Source organism: Olea europaea, chromosome 9, assembly GCF_002742605.1.
Source record: "Olea europaea var. sylvestris chromosome 9, O_europaea_v1, whole genome shotgun sequence".
In the NCBI taxonomy this organism is placed as follows: Eukaryota; Viridiplantae; Streptophyta; class Magnoliopsida; order Lamiales; family Oleaceae; genus Olea; species Olea europaea.
In genome coordinates this window covers 1425177-1438770 of record NC_036245.1, presented here as the reverse complement: position 1 = coordinate 1438770, position 13594 = coordinate 1425177, and the positions used below count along the sequence as shown (strand labels likewise).

Sequence of the window (13594 nt, the reverse complement as noted above, 5' to 3'; positions counted from 1 at the left end):
AAATAAAGGTGTTATACTCGGAAGACCAAAAACTCAAAGCAATCGAAAAGAGTGCTGAATTAAAAGTAGGGGGCGAATAGAGATTTCTAGCAAATCAGAAATCCTAGCGCTATCAAAAAGTGCCTTAGTAGGACCATGACCCACAAGACGAGCATGCCACCTACCGAAAGCTACATCAGATTTAGGCCAAGTGCGAATACCTCTTTCGCGAAGTGGCCCCAACGGTAGAGAGTTTAGAAATGGAAGGCCCTGAGTACAAGAAAACAGCTGACCCACCGTCGCCTGTTCAACTGCCTCTGCATTGTTGAAGAAAGGACCTAAGTAGAACTCATTGCGTTCAACATCGGCAGGCGCGAGGAAACTCGGAGTGATGTATGGACGGCTCAGAAGTTTCTGAAAGTCATCAAAACTAAAGGAGTCTCCGGCTTGAGATTGTAAAGTAGTCATTTGAGATGGAACGAAATTTTTCCGGGCTACGTAGCAGGGAAGCAAAAGATGAACGGTAAATCGTGGGAGAGACGCGAAAAATTTGAGGCGTGATTTAGTGGTACAGTGAAATGGCGTGTTTGGGGGTTATAAGGGTTTGCAAAACGACGCACCTTTTCAAGTTATAGAAGAAAACAATGATTGAAATTCTTGAGAATTTCGAATGTTGCTGGAAACACAAAGTGAATATGCACATAAAAATTCAGCTCAAATCGAACGGCCTAACGAATGAAGCTCAATTGGAGGATCCCCAAATCAGATAGCCTAAAAAACGAAACCCAATCAAACAATTCAAGATGAAGGCCCAAATAGGGAGGCCCAAGAACGAGGAAACGCCATCGCCCAAGTTTGCAAGTCGCCTAGAATCTGAGCGAATGGAGTGCCATACAGTCGCCCAGAGCTGTTACTCTATTCTCGCCCAAACCTTCAAGTCGCCTAAGGTCTTAACAAATATAAAGCGTTGTGGTTATCAAGAAGTGCAGTTATCAAAGCAGTTGTTAAAGCAGCCCTATCATGTTGTACGATTCAAGGAATTCAATCGAAAGCGGTTGAACGATGAAGAGTGATGGCAGCAGTTAAAAAAGGCAGTTTTCATGACAAGTTGGCCATTACGAGGAAAGTGGGCAGTTATAGGACGATCAAGCAGTTTTTAGACGGTTATTCACAAAGAGATCGTCCATGAAGTATAAAAAGGAGAAAAGACATAGAGCAAAGGACCGAATAAAAAATTCTCGAACAGAGAACATGTAATTTTAATTTCCTTAGTTTTAGACTTAAACACTTTTTTCAGTAACTCGTGTACTTGCGCCCCTTGGAGGCACTTTGTTTTCGATTTCCAATTGTAAAGTTATCGCCAATAAAAGAACACCCCTTTTTGGGACTTTGTCTCAAGAGGTTTGTCCCTTACACAATCGTCTGATCACTTTTAATTGTTATCGACTAACCCGCGCGAAACAATAACTATTCTAAAATACATAAAAAAAAAAAAAAAACCTTAATAGAGCCCAAACAGGGGTTTAAGGTGTGATGAATATATAAAAATTATGGATGAAAATAATGACTCCCTTACTAAATGAATGTGAGTAAACTACGTCTTTTATTAAATTAAATTTTTTCCCTATAATTTACTATGTATACTCTCGTTGTACCTTTATCATTCCTTGATTGATTATTAAATAAAAATTAAAACTTTGAAGTTTTTCAAGTTTTTTCGAATCAGTATTCGTGTGTGAATCAATGATTTATTGATCAAGAATCGATTCTTAGATGTTGCAAACAAACAATTCTCTGAAATGCAAAGGGCAAGTGTTAAAAGTTTGTCTTCTTGTTCTTGCGTAGAGAGTATAACCGTATAGATTAGTTTTGGGCTTCAACATTATTGTTTGAAAGATGAAACTGGCAGCTACGAAAGTTTTTGGCGGAGGGGAATTATGCTTTTAATTATCACATAACTTTTAATATTTACACGAAATTGATCATTTTAATTTTTTATCTTGTAATTGAGACTATATTACTCCAATAGAATAACCTATAAATATACATTGAAACATGTTTAACTATAATTATGAAAGTAGTCACCAAGTCTAATAATATTCGAACATTAAGGGAAAAAATATATCTCAAAGGATAAAATATTAGAAGAAGTACAAAAATTTATGAAACAAAAAATTCCAAAGAAATAAAAAATAAATAATAATAACCAACAAAAACTTTACAATTTTTATCGATGAAATCAAAGCAACTTTCAATTTAAAGTACTCAGTGAAACAAAAATGATTCAACATTAAGCCAACGAACAACACTTTTAGCTCAAATTTATGGAAAACAATGTATGTACAGAGGGGGGACTACCGAACCGTGTCCCCCCTCTCACATAACGCGTGGGCCCCACCTCTTATTGTGAGTAGTAGGTAAATGATTAGGTAAAAAAATTTGATTTTTGTAGCATGGCCCCAAATTTATTATGCTCAATATTTTAGTTAATGGAATAATTCAAGTAGAGCGCAGCCAGCGAGCGAGCGAGCGAGCCAAGCTTTCAATATATAGTGGCTTCTCTTGACGGTTGTATTTTATATTAACATCGGATACAAAATAAATTTAAAAAAAAAAGGTTCTTTGAATCAAAATTAGGTTTAAAAGTCTCATTTTAATGTAAAATGTAATTGAAAATTTATGGGTCCCATGAAATGTTATTTTGACCTAAATTAAAATTTTGATTTTGATTTTCACCAAAAAGGGATATGCATTTTTTATTTTTATTTTAACCTAATTAAATTGACAGTAACCCAATTGAATTCGACACATTTGAGGGTCCGTTATTTTAATTCTTTTGTACAGTTAGCTTTTCCAAATTTAAATGAACATCTATTTCTTCGATGAAAATAAGTGGACGAATGTATATTCCGATTTGCAAATCTTAATTAAAACTATTAGATATAGTGGTATGTGGAAAAGTTAGTTGATGGATGAAATTTTGATTTAATCAAATCTCGTCAATCATCTGTTGGTAAATCATTATGTAAATTTAGTATAACCCAAAATCCAAGAGGAACTTTCACACACATTTCAACTTAGTCACTGGATTTTAATTTGTTCTTAATTAGTCATAGTTCATATAACGAGATTTTTGAAAAGTTAAAAATTATTTTTGAGATTAAAAAGTTATATCTAGATTTGTTTGAACAATTTTTTAGAAATATTTTATTTTATTAGAAAATCTTCGATAAAAAATTAGCCTAATATGACTTTCTCAATAAACTCTTCAACAAAAAGAAAAAAGAAAAGCCATGTCAAATGTCCATTAGTCTGTCTATAAAATTAGTGACCAAACTTATGTTGCAGACAGAAGTGCACACGTGTAAGTACCTTACAAGTTGTTGTGTAACATTAAAGGCTTGTTTGTCTTCAATTATAATCTATTCATAATTTAAATATCAATGTAAATCTTTAATTTTAATTATACGTTCAAAAAGATCTACAATTACTACCTATTATAATTTAAACAAATTACATTAGCCCCCGTTCATCTTCTATAAAATTATAACTCTTTTTTTTTTTTCCTTCAAACTTAATTTTAACCATACATTCACATAATCAAATATTTTGCACGTAAATTCAATTTGTTTCTATTTTTAACCACACACCTTACAAAAAAAATAATAATAATATTAATAAATAAAATAAATTGGATTAAAATAAATATGGGCTAAAATTTGGAAGTGTATGATTAAAATTAAATATTTTGCACGTAAATCCAATGTATGATTAAAATAAATATAAAAATAAATTGTTTAGCCCCCGTTTGACCCCATTCCATTTTGTTTCATTTTTCTCTCTCCTGTTTTCAACCATACAATCTTACATAAAATAATGTTATACGTAAATAAAAAACTTTTCATTCTTTTTCAACCACTCATTTAAAAAAAAAATACTATTACATTCATTTTATTTCCAAAGAAATGGGGGCAAACGAGGGCTTAATTTAAAAAGGGTCCGACAGGGACTCACTTTTTTCAAAAAAAATAAGAAGTAAAGAACTTATTTTAATGAAAGACAAACATGTGCTAAAACTCCATTAAAGAGAGTCAAACAGGGATTAAAAGTCTAAATTCCCAATTTTCAACAAAGACATATTGAGATTAAATGAACCCACCAATCAGATTTAGTCAACGCCAATTTGATCAATCTAGTCACTGTCAAATCTGACGGCTCGTGATTTTTTAAATTTCGTTTCATTGCCGTTAGTACACAGTCCGCATTTGGACACGACCTTCCAGAAACATATTACACCGATTTTTCCATTTGTACCCAGAAAGACGTGGGTTCACCCAAATAAAAATTGACCAAAAAAATAATCCACGCCTACTATGAGGTGTCGGTAGCCTAGCATTTCTGTCTTTACACCCGACCATTATTAAATGAAAATGAGCTTCGAAATTATAAATTTTTAAAAAAATGTGTGAATGAAAAAAAAATTTAGTTTCCGTGTAAAATATTTTATTGTACATATATGTAATTGAAATTGAGTTAAAAAAAAATTAAATAATAATAGACGAATAGTTAAAAACAAATTTTGACAAAATTAATAAAAATTGTGAGTTTTATGAAATATATGATTAAAATATTTTTAATTTTTTAACTAAATCAAATGGAATTAAGCCCTGCTTGTTGGATATTATTTAAAGTTTTTCGAGAATGTGTGATTAAAAAATAGGGAAAAATTTGAATTCACTTAAAAGTATTTTATTATATAAAAGTGTGGTTTAAATTGGATTTAAAAATTAAAAAAAAATTGTTTTAAAGAATGACAAACGGAGCTAAGGTTGTAATGTAATTTGAAACCAATAAAGTCAATATATTTATATATTTTTCTTAAGAAACCTACTACTTTTGCAGATGTAGGCGGCTTAATTTATTTAAGGGACATTTTAAACAATTATAATAAAACTTAAATACAATGAGAGTGTATCTGATTGTTAATATTTATCATGAAAAATATTATTTTTCTACCTAAATTTTCATTTTCGTGCACTTTGATTTTTTTTTTCATTGAAAATATTTTGCTACTTTTAATCACATAACCATATTTTCTTTGAAAATAAAGAAATATTTTCTTTAGGAGGAGTATATTTTTATTTTCCCGGTTATTTATTCTCTCTTACCCTCTCATCTACTCCATTTCTTTCGCATTAATAAATAAAACAAGTATAACATTTTTCAAATTGAAAATAAAATTAATTAAATACATTTAATTTATTATTTTTATGCAAATAGTTTATATGCAACTCAATTGCCAAGAATTTATATTTTTCAAGTAAATTACATGTTTGTAATCAAATACAACCTAACGGATTTTGCTACTTGTACATAAAAATGATACATAAATAATTATAAAAAATGACGTGGAAAGAAAAAATTGGATAAGAAAGATAATTGTATTTTAAATTAGTAAATGATAGAGTGTCATGTAAACATTATATAATCCCTTATTTAAATTTTGATATACATATAACAATGTTCTACAATAAATTATCATCAATGAAAAAAAATGTATATTCACCAATGATGTCAACGGTATTATTGTAGATAATTTAAGATATATTTTTTAGTTTCCATTTATAATGTTAATATCCGTTAAGTTCTTTTTTTTTTTTTTAACTATTATTTCATTACGTACAATTTTATTAACATTGCTAATTATATTTTATATTTTTGTTAATTTATTTATTGACCAATTTTTATTTATTTTTACCTATAATTAAGTTTATGAAATCTATATTTTTTAATTGTTACAAATAGGAAGTTAGTAATACTGAATTATTTTTTGACTAATATTTAATTTCTTATAATTTTAAGATAATATTTAATCTATTTTAAAATTTTATTTAGAGATGCAAGTTTTACCAATATACTAAAACTCATTTTCAATTACATATTTGATGGGATCCACAAATTTTATCAACTTTTTAATCACATATCTCACCAACTTTTATTAAAATTTACTAAGAACTTTTATTTTTATTCATATGAAAAAATAAGTAACTATTAATGAAATTCATCCCAACTAAATAATGAAATACCTTAGCTAATGAATATCTCTTATCATAAAATCTAGAAGATAATGCAACAAATACAGAAGTATAATACAAGTCAATTTGGTATAATTTATTTCTCATCATGAAAAGTTGTACAGTTTTTATTGGCTCAATGCCCCCTCCTTTAAATTACAAATATACACAGATTATTGGAATATAGGAAAAGTAAAATAATGACGCCGATTGCCAACCAAAAATGATTCAAAGTTTGGACTTTTGGAAACTTTTCTTCTCTCCAGGCCACGCACAGAGACTGTCACCTCCCACAAATATTCTCTCTTTCTCTCACTACCCTCATTTTTCAGCATCAGGTTAGAGTTTTATCTGTTGTGATCCCTCTTTTTCTCACTGTTTATTTTAGCATTTGTTGGGTTTTTAGTTTCTGGGTATTGAAGATTTAGCTACAGAAGGTGGGTTTATGGCAATAACAGTATGAAAGATTGAATCTTTTTGTGTTCATCTAGATTAGTTTTTAGTGGGTTGTCTGAATTATTGTCATTTCTTTTTTCCCTCTTTTTTTTTTTTTTTGGGTGGGTTAATGTTAATATGGTGATTTTATATTTTTACTTGTTTGTTTTTCTGTTGTGAATTTGTTCGTTGTTTCTTCTGTAATTAGAGACATGGATTCTTGATTCTGATAAAAATAGATTTTGATTTTGAATATGTAATTCGACTCCCATATATTACTAAAATGCATTGAAGAGCTGATTCTGTTCGTTACTATAAAAGTGTTTAAAAGTTATTTATCTCAAGATTTTTTTATCATTTCCTTGGTAATTTGCTTTTTCTCTGGTAAACTGATATTCTTGTGATTTGTTTAAATTGGATTGAACTGCGGGATTACGATGATATCTTTCATGAATTATTATATCCTAACTTGACTAAACGTTTTACGAGATCCTATGTTTGTACTTATGGAAATTGAGATATATTTAATTAGGAGGGAATGATTAATAACCAACCTATTGGATATTTTTTGTAGAATTTGTAACTAGCAGAGAGAATGTCGGGTGGCGGCACACAGAGCAGTTTAAGAAAAACTCTTGGAGCTCTTAAAGATACCACCACTGTCAATTTGGCGAAAATAAATAGTGACTACAAGGTATCACCAAATCTTTGTTCTTATCAAATTTCAAATTTTAATTTATTTACTGGTACTGGATTTTAGTTGGATTATTCTTTTCACAGGAATTAGACATTGCCATTGTTAAGGCAACAAATCATGTTGAGCGCCCTGCAAAGGAGAGACACATAAGAGGTAGGCACACATCAAGTTTACGGGGCCATTCTAATTTCTATCCTACTAGCTATCTTTTGCTTATTTACTTAAAATTGGACTAGATACCGAAATGGGGGCCTGATTATGTTTTCTGCATTCTTATTTTCAGCCATCTTTGCAGCTATATCGGCTACTAGGCCTCGAGCTGATGTAGCATACTGTATACATGCCCTTGCTAGACGATTGTCAAAGACTCATAACTGGGCGGTACGTCCTTGAGACTTAAATTACATGTTATTGAATAATGATGTTATGGAGAATTTTTGTGACTGACAAAAAGAAATGGGAAGGAAAAATATGTTTGTGCCTCCTAAATGATAATAAATGTGATTTGTTAATGGATTGTGTCTGAATCCAATTACGGAGAGTGTGTTACAATGATTTTGCATGTTTCAATGTATATCAGTAAATACTAAGGCTTGGAAGCTGTTCTAGTTTCCAGGTTTGAGTCTCACCCTTAAGGTCAAAATAAATTCTTGTGCTAAAAATGTAGTTCCCCCTCCACCGAAATGACAGTTTAATATGTTGTCTTTGATCAATCAATTCACTAATTCTTTATTTGATGAATGATGAGTGTTTCGAGAGCTTCAAACTTCCCCCAATTCAATGGTCTGTCATGGGATGAGAGATCCTTGGTTAACCTTCCAATTCCATAAAAATGGACCTTTAGCTGTTGAATAACACAGTCAGATTATGAACAATAATTGTGTCTTTCAATAATTTAATAGGTCCTTCTAACCTTTTGCTATCTATTTCTATCCATGATTTTAGTGAGGAGAACAATTGAAAATAGTAAGTAAATTGATTTCTAATGTTGGTTGACATGTACAATAAATTGGAAAGGAAATGGTGATGAAATGTTTAACGCATATTTAATTAGGGTCCAAACTCAAGCCTCTCAGCCTCTTTTTCTCCTTGCAATCCCCAACAACATTTGATTCCATCTCTCTCTACCACATAATATTCACAATTACATATGTTTTTCCTTGAAAACCAAATTCATTATAGTTTTCATTTTTTCTGGTGTTTTCTTTTCTTAATAATCTATTGATTCAATTGGAACTTCATTGTGGCTGTTGGTGAAAGAAAATGGCCATGGATGTTTTATTTGTTGATAGAATGCTCTAGTATGAATTTCGCCTTGTTCACAACAGGGGCAGAGCCAGGGGCACAAATAAAAATTTCATATTAGGCTGATATATAAAGGAAAAATTCACAATATATATTTATATATTTTTTTACATAAAAAAGCTATAAATGGACTTGAGGCAGGTCTGGGCTAAGCTCCACCTCTGTCTCACACTAAGATTCTGCATATGCTATGGCTTAAATATGTATGCTTGAGTATATACATATATGTAGATAGTGGGCTCCAATTATTGAGAGGGAAGAATTGTCAACCAGCTCATAGATGATATGTATTCATTGTCATTTCAATTTCAATATCTTAGTTCTCGGACATTAGTTCCAAGGTCATGATGACATTGTTATACTGAATATTACTTTATTTGTGTGATCTTCAATGCCTAATTGTCTAGTCATCATAATTGATGCTCAACTTTTTCCTATCTTTGTCTGTAACCTCATCCATACATTTTAGGTTGCCTTGAAAACTTTGATTGTTATCCATCGTGCATTGAGAGAAGTGGACCCCACATTTCAAGAAGAAATTATAAATTATGGTAGGAGTCAAAGTCATCTCCTTAACATGGCTCATTTTAAAGATGACTCCAGTCCAAATGGTATAGTTTTTATTTTCTTTCACTAGTTTATTGGAATCTATAGAAAGCAAATTGTTCAGATGCTAAAAATGCTTCTCTTGGACAGCATGGGATTATTCTGCCTGGATACGATCCTATGCATTATTTTTGGAGGAGAGACTGGAATGCTTCCGGGTGCTGAAATTTGATGTGGAGACAGATCATCCGGTAAGAAATTTTTTTTTTTTTAGTTCAATATCGAGTCACCAACATTAACACTATCTATTCGAGATTTTGAGTTGCTTAAAAATTTTAAATTCATTTCTACAACATCTGAAAGTAGTTGACACTGAGTTCTGTCCCTTATTCTTTTTTACTAACTTTTCCCAGGTGGGATTTGTTTTGAGTATGTGGAATATGTTTCCCAAGCCTTAAGAAAACATTTACATTTAACAACATTTAGCCCCGAATATATTAGGATAACTTACATTTTACTTTTTTCTAAGGAAAAAATTAAAAAATAAAACTAAAAAAATAGGTCACTTTCTTCAAAGGTAACTCTTAAAAATGTTTTGCGCAAGCCTTGATTTTGTTTGAGCTTTGTTTATATCTCATATTCAGTTCAAAATTTCAAATTTTATCTTGGTTTGCACAAAGTTGAAGGTCTTGATCAATGTCAAATGAAATATGTCTTAAACCGGCATTTTCACTTCCTGACCTCACGTGTGGACGACATAAGAAAGTTGTTTTTTGGATATTGTTCGAAGAAGTTGATTACATAGTGCAGTTTTGCTTTTGTCTTTCTCGACTGTCCTCTAAATGAAATGCTGATACAGAGAACAAAAGATTTGGACACTCCGGAGTTGCTTGAGCAGTTACCATCGTTGCAGCAACTTCTATTCCGTGTCATCGGCTGTCAGGTAATTTCATGTTATATAAGTTCAACGATTGGTGGAACAGTTGTCTTGTTCTGTAACCTTGTTCTATACATTGAATATACTCCTTATCGTTTATATATATCATGTTAATGCAGCCACAAGGGGCAGCAGTTCACAATTTTGTCATTCAGTTGGCCCTTTCCATGGTAAGAGAAGTCCTGATTTTTATGCTTTGCCTTAAGAAGTTAATTGCATATGGCATTGCCTTATATATATTTTATTTTTTATTTTTTTTTCTGATTCTCTCTTGTTATTCCTGTAGGTTGCTTCGGAAAGTGTTAAAATTTACAATGCAATAAGTGACGGTACAGTTAATTTGGTTGACAAGGTAATTTTGACTTCTAAAAACTGTAAAAATCTCTTACATTAAACATTTGACTTATGCGTCTTCATTCCGACAGTTTTTTGAGATGCAACGGCACGATGCTCTTAAGGCTTTGGATATATATCGGAGAGCTGGGCAGCAGGTACACCCTCAAAAAACGGATTCTTTCCATTTTTGAAGTGTACCATAAAAGTGACCATTCGGACCAGAATATTTTTTAACCGTTCTACCAAAAATACCCCTCAGCTGGTGGTGGATACTGCTGGCAGATACAGTGACTGAATAAAATGGGGGAGTTTAAAATACTTAATTTTGATTATTGAAAATGTTAACAAGTCAGTGCCTGTCTTAAGCATGGCAAAATTCAAATGATCCCATTCCTTGGAGAGGGTCATTATTCCTTTTCAACTATTTCAAGAAATTGCCACTAAAATAGTTTTCCTTACCATAAAATCTTATGATTTACCATTTTTCTAGGCTGAGAGAATGTCAGAGTTTTACGAAGTAAGTAAAAACCTTGATGTTGGACGTGGAGAAAGATTTATCAAGATTGAACAGGTTCAAATTCATAGATTCCTTTTGACGATGGTTCAAATATTTTGTTAATATCTTTAGACCCTGAAAACTTATTCTTTACTTTGTTGACTCGGGATGAAGCCTCCTGCATCGTTTTTACAAGCTATGGAGGACTATGTGAGAGAAGCACCACGATCTTCCCCAGCTCGCAAAAATTTGGTAAGCTTCTCTCTTATGGACAGAGGGACATATGTTCATTGAAACTCCCTATATTATGCTTAGTTTGAGAGTGCTTTTATAATCCCGTGTACCCAGACTAGTATGGTGAACGTGAAATCTTTTGGATCCAGGCTGATGATAAGGCCAAGGTGATCTTGCCCATAGAGTATAATAAAAAGAATTCAGAGCTGAAGGAGGAACATACGTCGCCCCCTCGACCTGAGCCCGAACCAGTTAAAGTGGAAGCTCCCGTTTCTGAACCACCTGATTTATTGGTATCTAACAGGAATGGAAGTTTTTGTTTCTTTAAAGAGAATAGTTTTGTCAACCTTTTTCTGATGATCAAATTTCTTTGCTGTAAAGGGTCTGGAGGATCCTGTTCCGGCTGCCTCGGAGTTAGATGAGAAGAATGCTATGGCTTTAGCCATTGTGCCAGCAGGTAAATTACCTAGAAAATCTAACTGTACCAGTACATTGGAATGTAAAGAACATTGGAACGTTGAGAGCATGATAAATTATAAGTTTTGGTTTAGGTAGACTGACTTTCACATTTGTTTTAAAGTGTACTACTTATATAAGTTAATAAGTTTCAAAATACATAATTTTACTGATCAAAACTTGAAATAAGTAAGCGATGCTTTTAAAGTGAGGGACTTTTTTCTTAAAAAGTAACATGTCATACATGTTTTGAAACAAAAGTAACTTTTACTCTATTTTAAGCTTGGCCAAACAAAATACAACTTCCGATAATGTTATATTGATTTTATTACCCTTGATGTTTTAATGAGTGAAATACGCTAATCTTGTTTCCATTATAGGTGTTGCCGACCAACCAGGTTCCACTGGACCTAATCTGTCAAATGGAGCTACAGGCTGGGAATTAGCACTTGTTACGGCTCCAAGCTCGAACGAGAGCACCACAGTCACTAGCAAATTGGTACTTCTTGGATTTTATTCAGTCGTTTTACTGTCAAAACTGTTTAATTTCTGAAAACCACCGGCTCTAGTTTCTTCCCTGTATGTAAACGCCACATCTTCACATTTTTTATGCATTTTCATGCATTCAACATTGTATCAACTTAGAAGATGCCCGTAATGAAATGTGCCTTACAATGATGCTTTTTTATGTTGATAAAGGCGGGAGGGCTAGATCTACTTACACTAGACAGCCTATACGATGATGCAATCAGAAGAAGTAACCAGAATATAAGCTACAATCCATGGGAACAAGTTCCAATGTCCAATCCGATGATGTCACAAACAGTGCATGACCCGTTCTACGCCTCCAACATGGTGGCCGCACCACCATCTGTTCAGATGGCAGCCATGTTCCAACAGCAACAGCAACAGCAGATCATGATGATGGGCCCACAACAACCTGGGAATCCATTTGGAAACCAGTATGGAACCAGTGGCTTTCCCCATAGCTCAGGTATGCCTTTTCAAGCCTACAATCCTAATAACGGCCTTTTATGAGGAATGCCTGGAAAATATATTCTTTTGCTGGAAATACGAGGACGAAAATAAGATCTCCAGTTGCGGATTTTACGTTGGAGATTGATGATTTGTATCATATATTGGAAGTGAAATAGGCAGGTATAAAATTAGTTGTTCATTAAGTAGAAACTTTTGTTGATTGTTGATTATTCACATCATTGTTGGAAATAATGCTTTTGGGGTGTGCTTATAATTTTTCAAACTGCTTTTGCTCAAGCAGGGGTGTATAACTTGTTGATGTCGTTTTTTACTGTTCTGTAAATCCTTGTATTTTGTTTCTGATTCAAGTATTAATATATAACAAATACGTTCAGTGATTCTATTCATAAATCTGTCACAATCTACTTACTGATGGCAGATGGATTATTTGTAGACTAGAACTCTTTGTAATTAATGTAACACTTGGTATCAAGCATCTCGACTAAGAGCTTAATATGGCCGATCCTTCTTACTCTCTTCTAGCATGCTCGACCTCCTCCCCGTTCTTAAATTACCGGTCATCTCCCAACAAGCTAGATATGGCCAATCCTCCTGCTCCTCCCTCATAGCATCCTTGAAAACCTCCCATCCTTCCATTACCAGTCAAGCATCTCCTTTATAAGATATGGGCCATATGGCCGATCCTTCTTCCTCTCTAGTAGCATTCTCGACAATATCCATCCTTTCATTACCAACCAAGCATCTCCCCTACATTCAAGATATGGCCGATCCTTCATCTCTTTTAGCATCCTCGACCACCTCCCGTCCTTCCATTACCAATCAAGCCTTTCCTGTACAAGCAAGATATAGCTCATTATATGGAGTCTAAGTTATGGTGCGTTTTGTCGTTTCTCCGAGAGTCATCTCCTCACGTCGTAAAGGGAAGTTCACAGGGAGGAGAATCGCATTTCGAATGTCCGACCCAAGTGCGTATAAGTTGTGATCACATCTGAATTTACCAAGGGGGAAGGCCACTACTTCTCGGGATTAGTCGGAAGAAGTTCAGACACCTGAGTCATAAAAAAAAAAAAAGAAAAAAAAATGGGGGGGGGGGGGGGGGC

The 13594-nt window shown here is 32.9% G+C and overlaps 1 protein-coding gene across 2 annotated transcripts; it reads left to right on the top strand.

Annotated features, from left to right (window-relative positions):
- The first annotated feature begins 6241 nt into the window (after positions 1 to 6241).
- On the top strand, positions 6242 to 12876 carry LOC111399370 (putative clathrin assembly protein At5g35200). 2 transcript variants are annotated; one of them, XM_023026640.1, is made up of 16 exons: positions 6242 to 6391; positions 7063 to 7182; positions 7269 to 7338; positions 7469 to 7566; positions 8960 to 9101; positions 9187 to 9287; positions 9896 to 9979; positions 10093 to 10143; positions 10260 to 10325; positions 10399 to 10464; positions 10800 to 10880; positions 10980 to 11057; positions 11189 to 11332; positions 11421 to 11496; positions 11876 to 11994; positions 12195 to 12876. In XM_023026640.1, exons 2-16 carry the CDS (start codon positions 7084 to 7086, stop codon positions 12531 to 12533), a joined length of 1614 nt encoding a protein of 537 aa, XP_022882408.1. In that variant the 5' UTR covers positions 6242 to 6391; positions 7063 to 7083; the 3' UTR covers positions 12534 to 12876. The 2 variants fall into 2 exon arrangements, with proteins under 2 accessions (XP_022882408.1, XP_022882409.1); XM_023026641.1 differs by having other exon boundaries at positions 6380 to 6490.
- The last annotated feature ends 718 nt before the right edge of the window (positions 12877 to 13594 follow it).

What these genes read in the sequence shown, in the direction of transcription:
- LOC111399370 (XM_023026640.1), top strand. Translation starts at nt 7,084, where the DNA reads ATGTCGGGTGGCGGCACACAGAGCAGTTTAAGAAAAACTCTTGGAGCT. An exon ending in ATGTGGAGACAGATCATCCG is followed by an intron (nt 9,288 to 9,895) that starts GTAAGAAATTTT and finishes ATGCTGATACAG; the next exon opens with AGAACAAAAGATTTGGACAC. An exon ending in GATTTATCAAGATTGAACAG is followed by an intron (nt 10,881 to 10,979) that starts GTTCAAATTCAT and finishes CTCGGGATGAAG; the next exon opens with CCTCCTGCATCGTTTTTACA.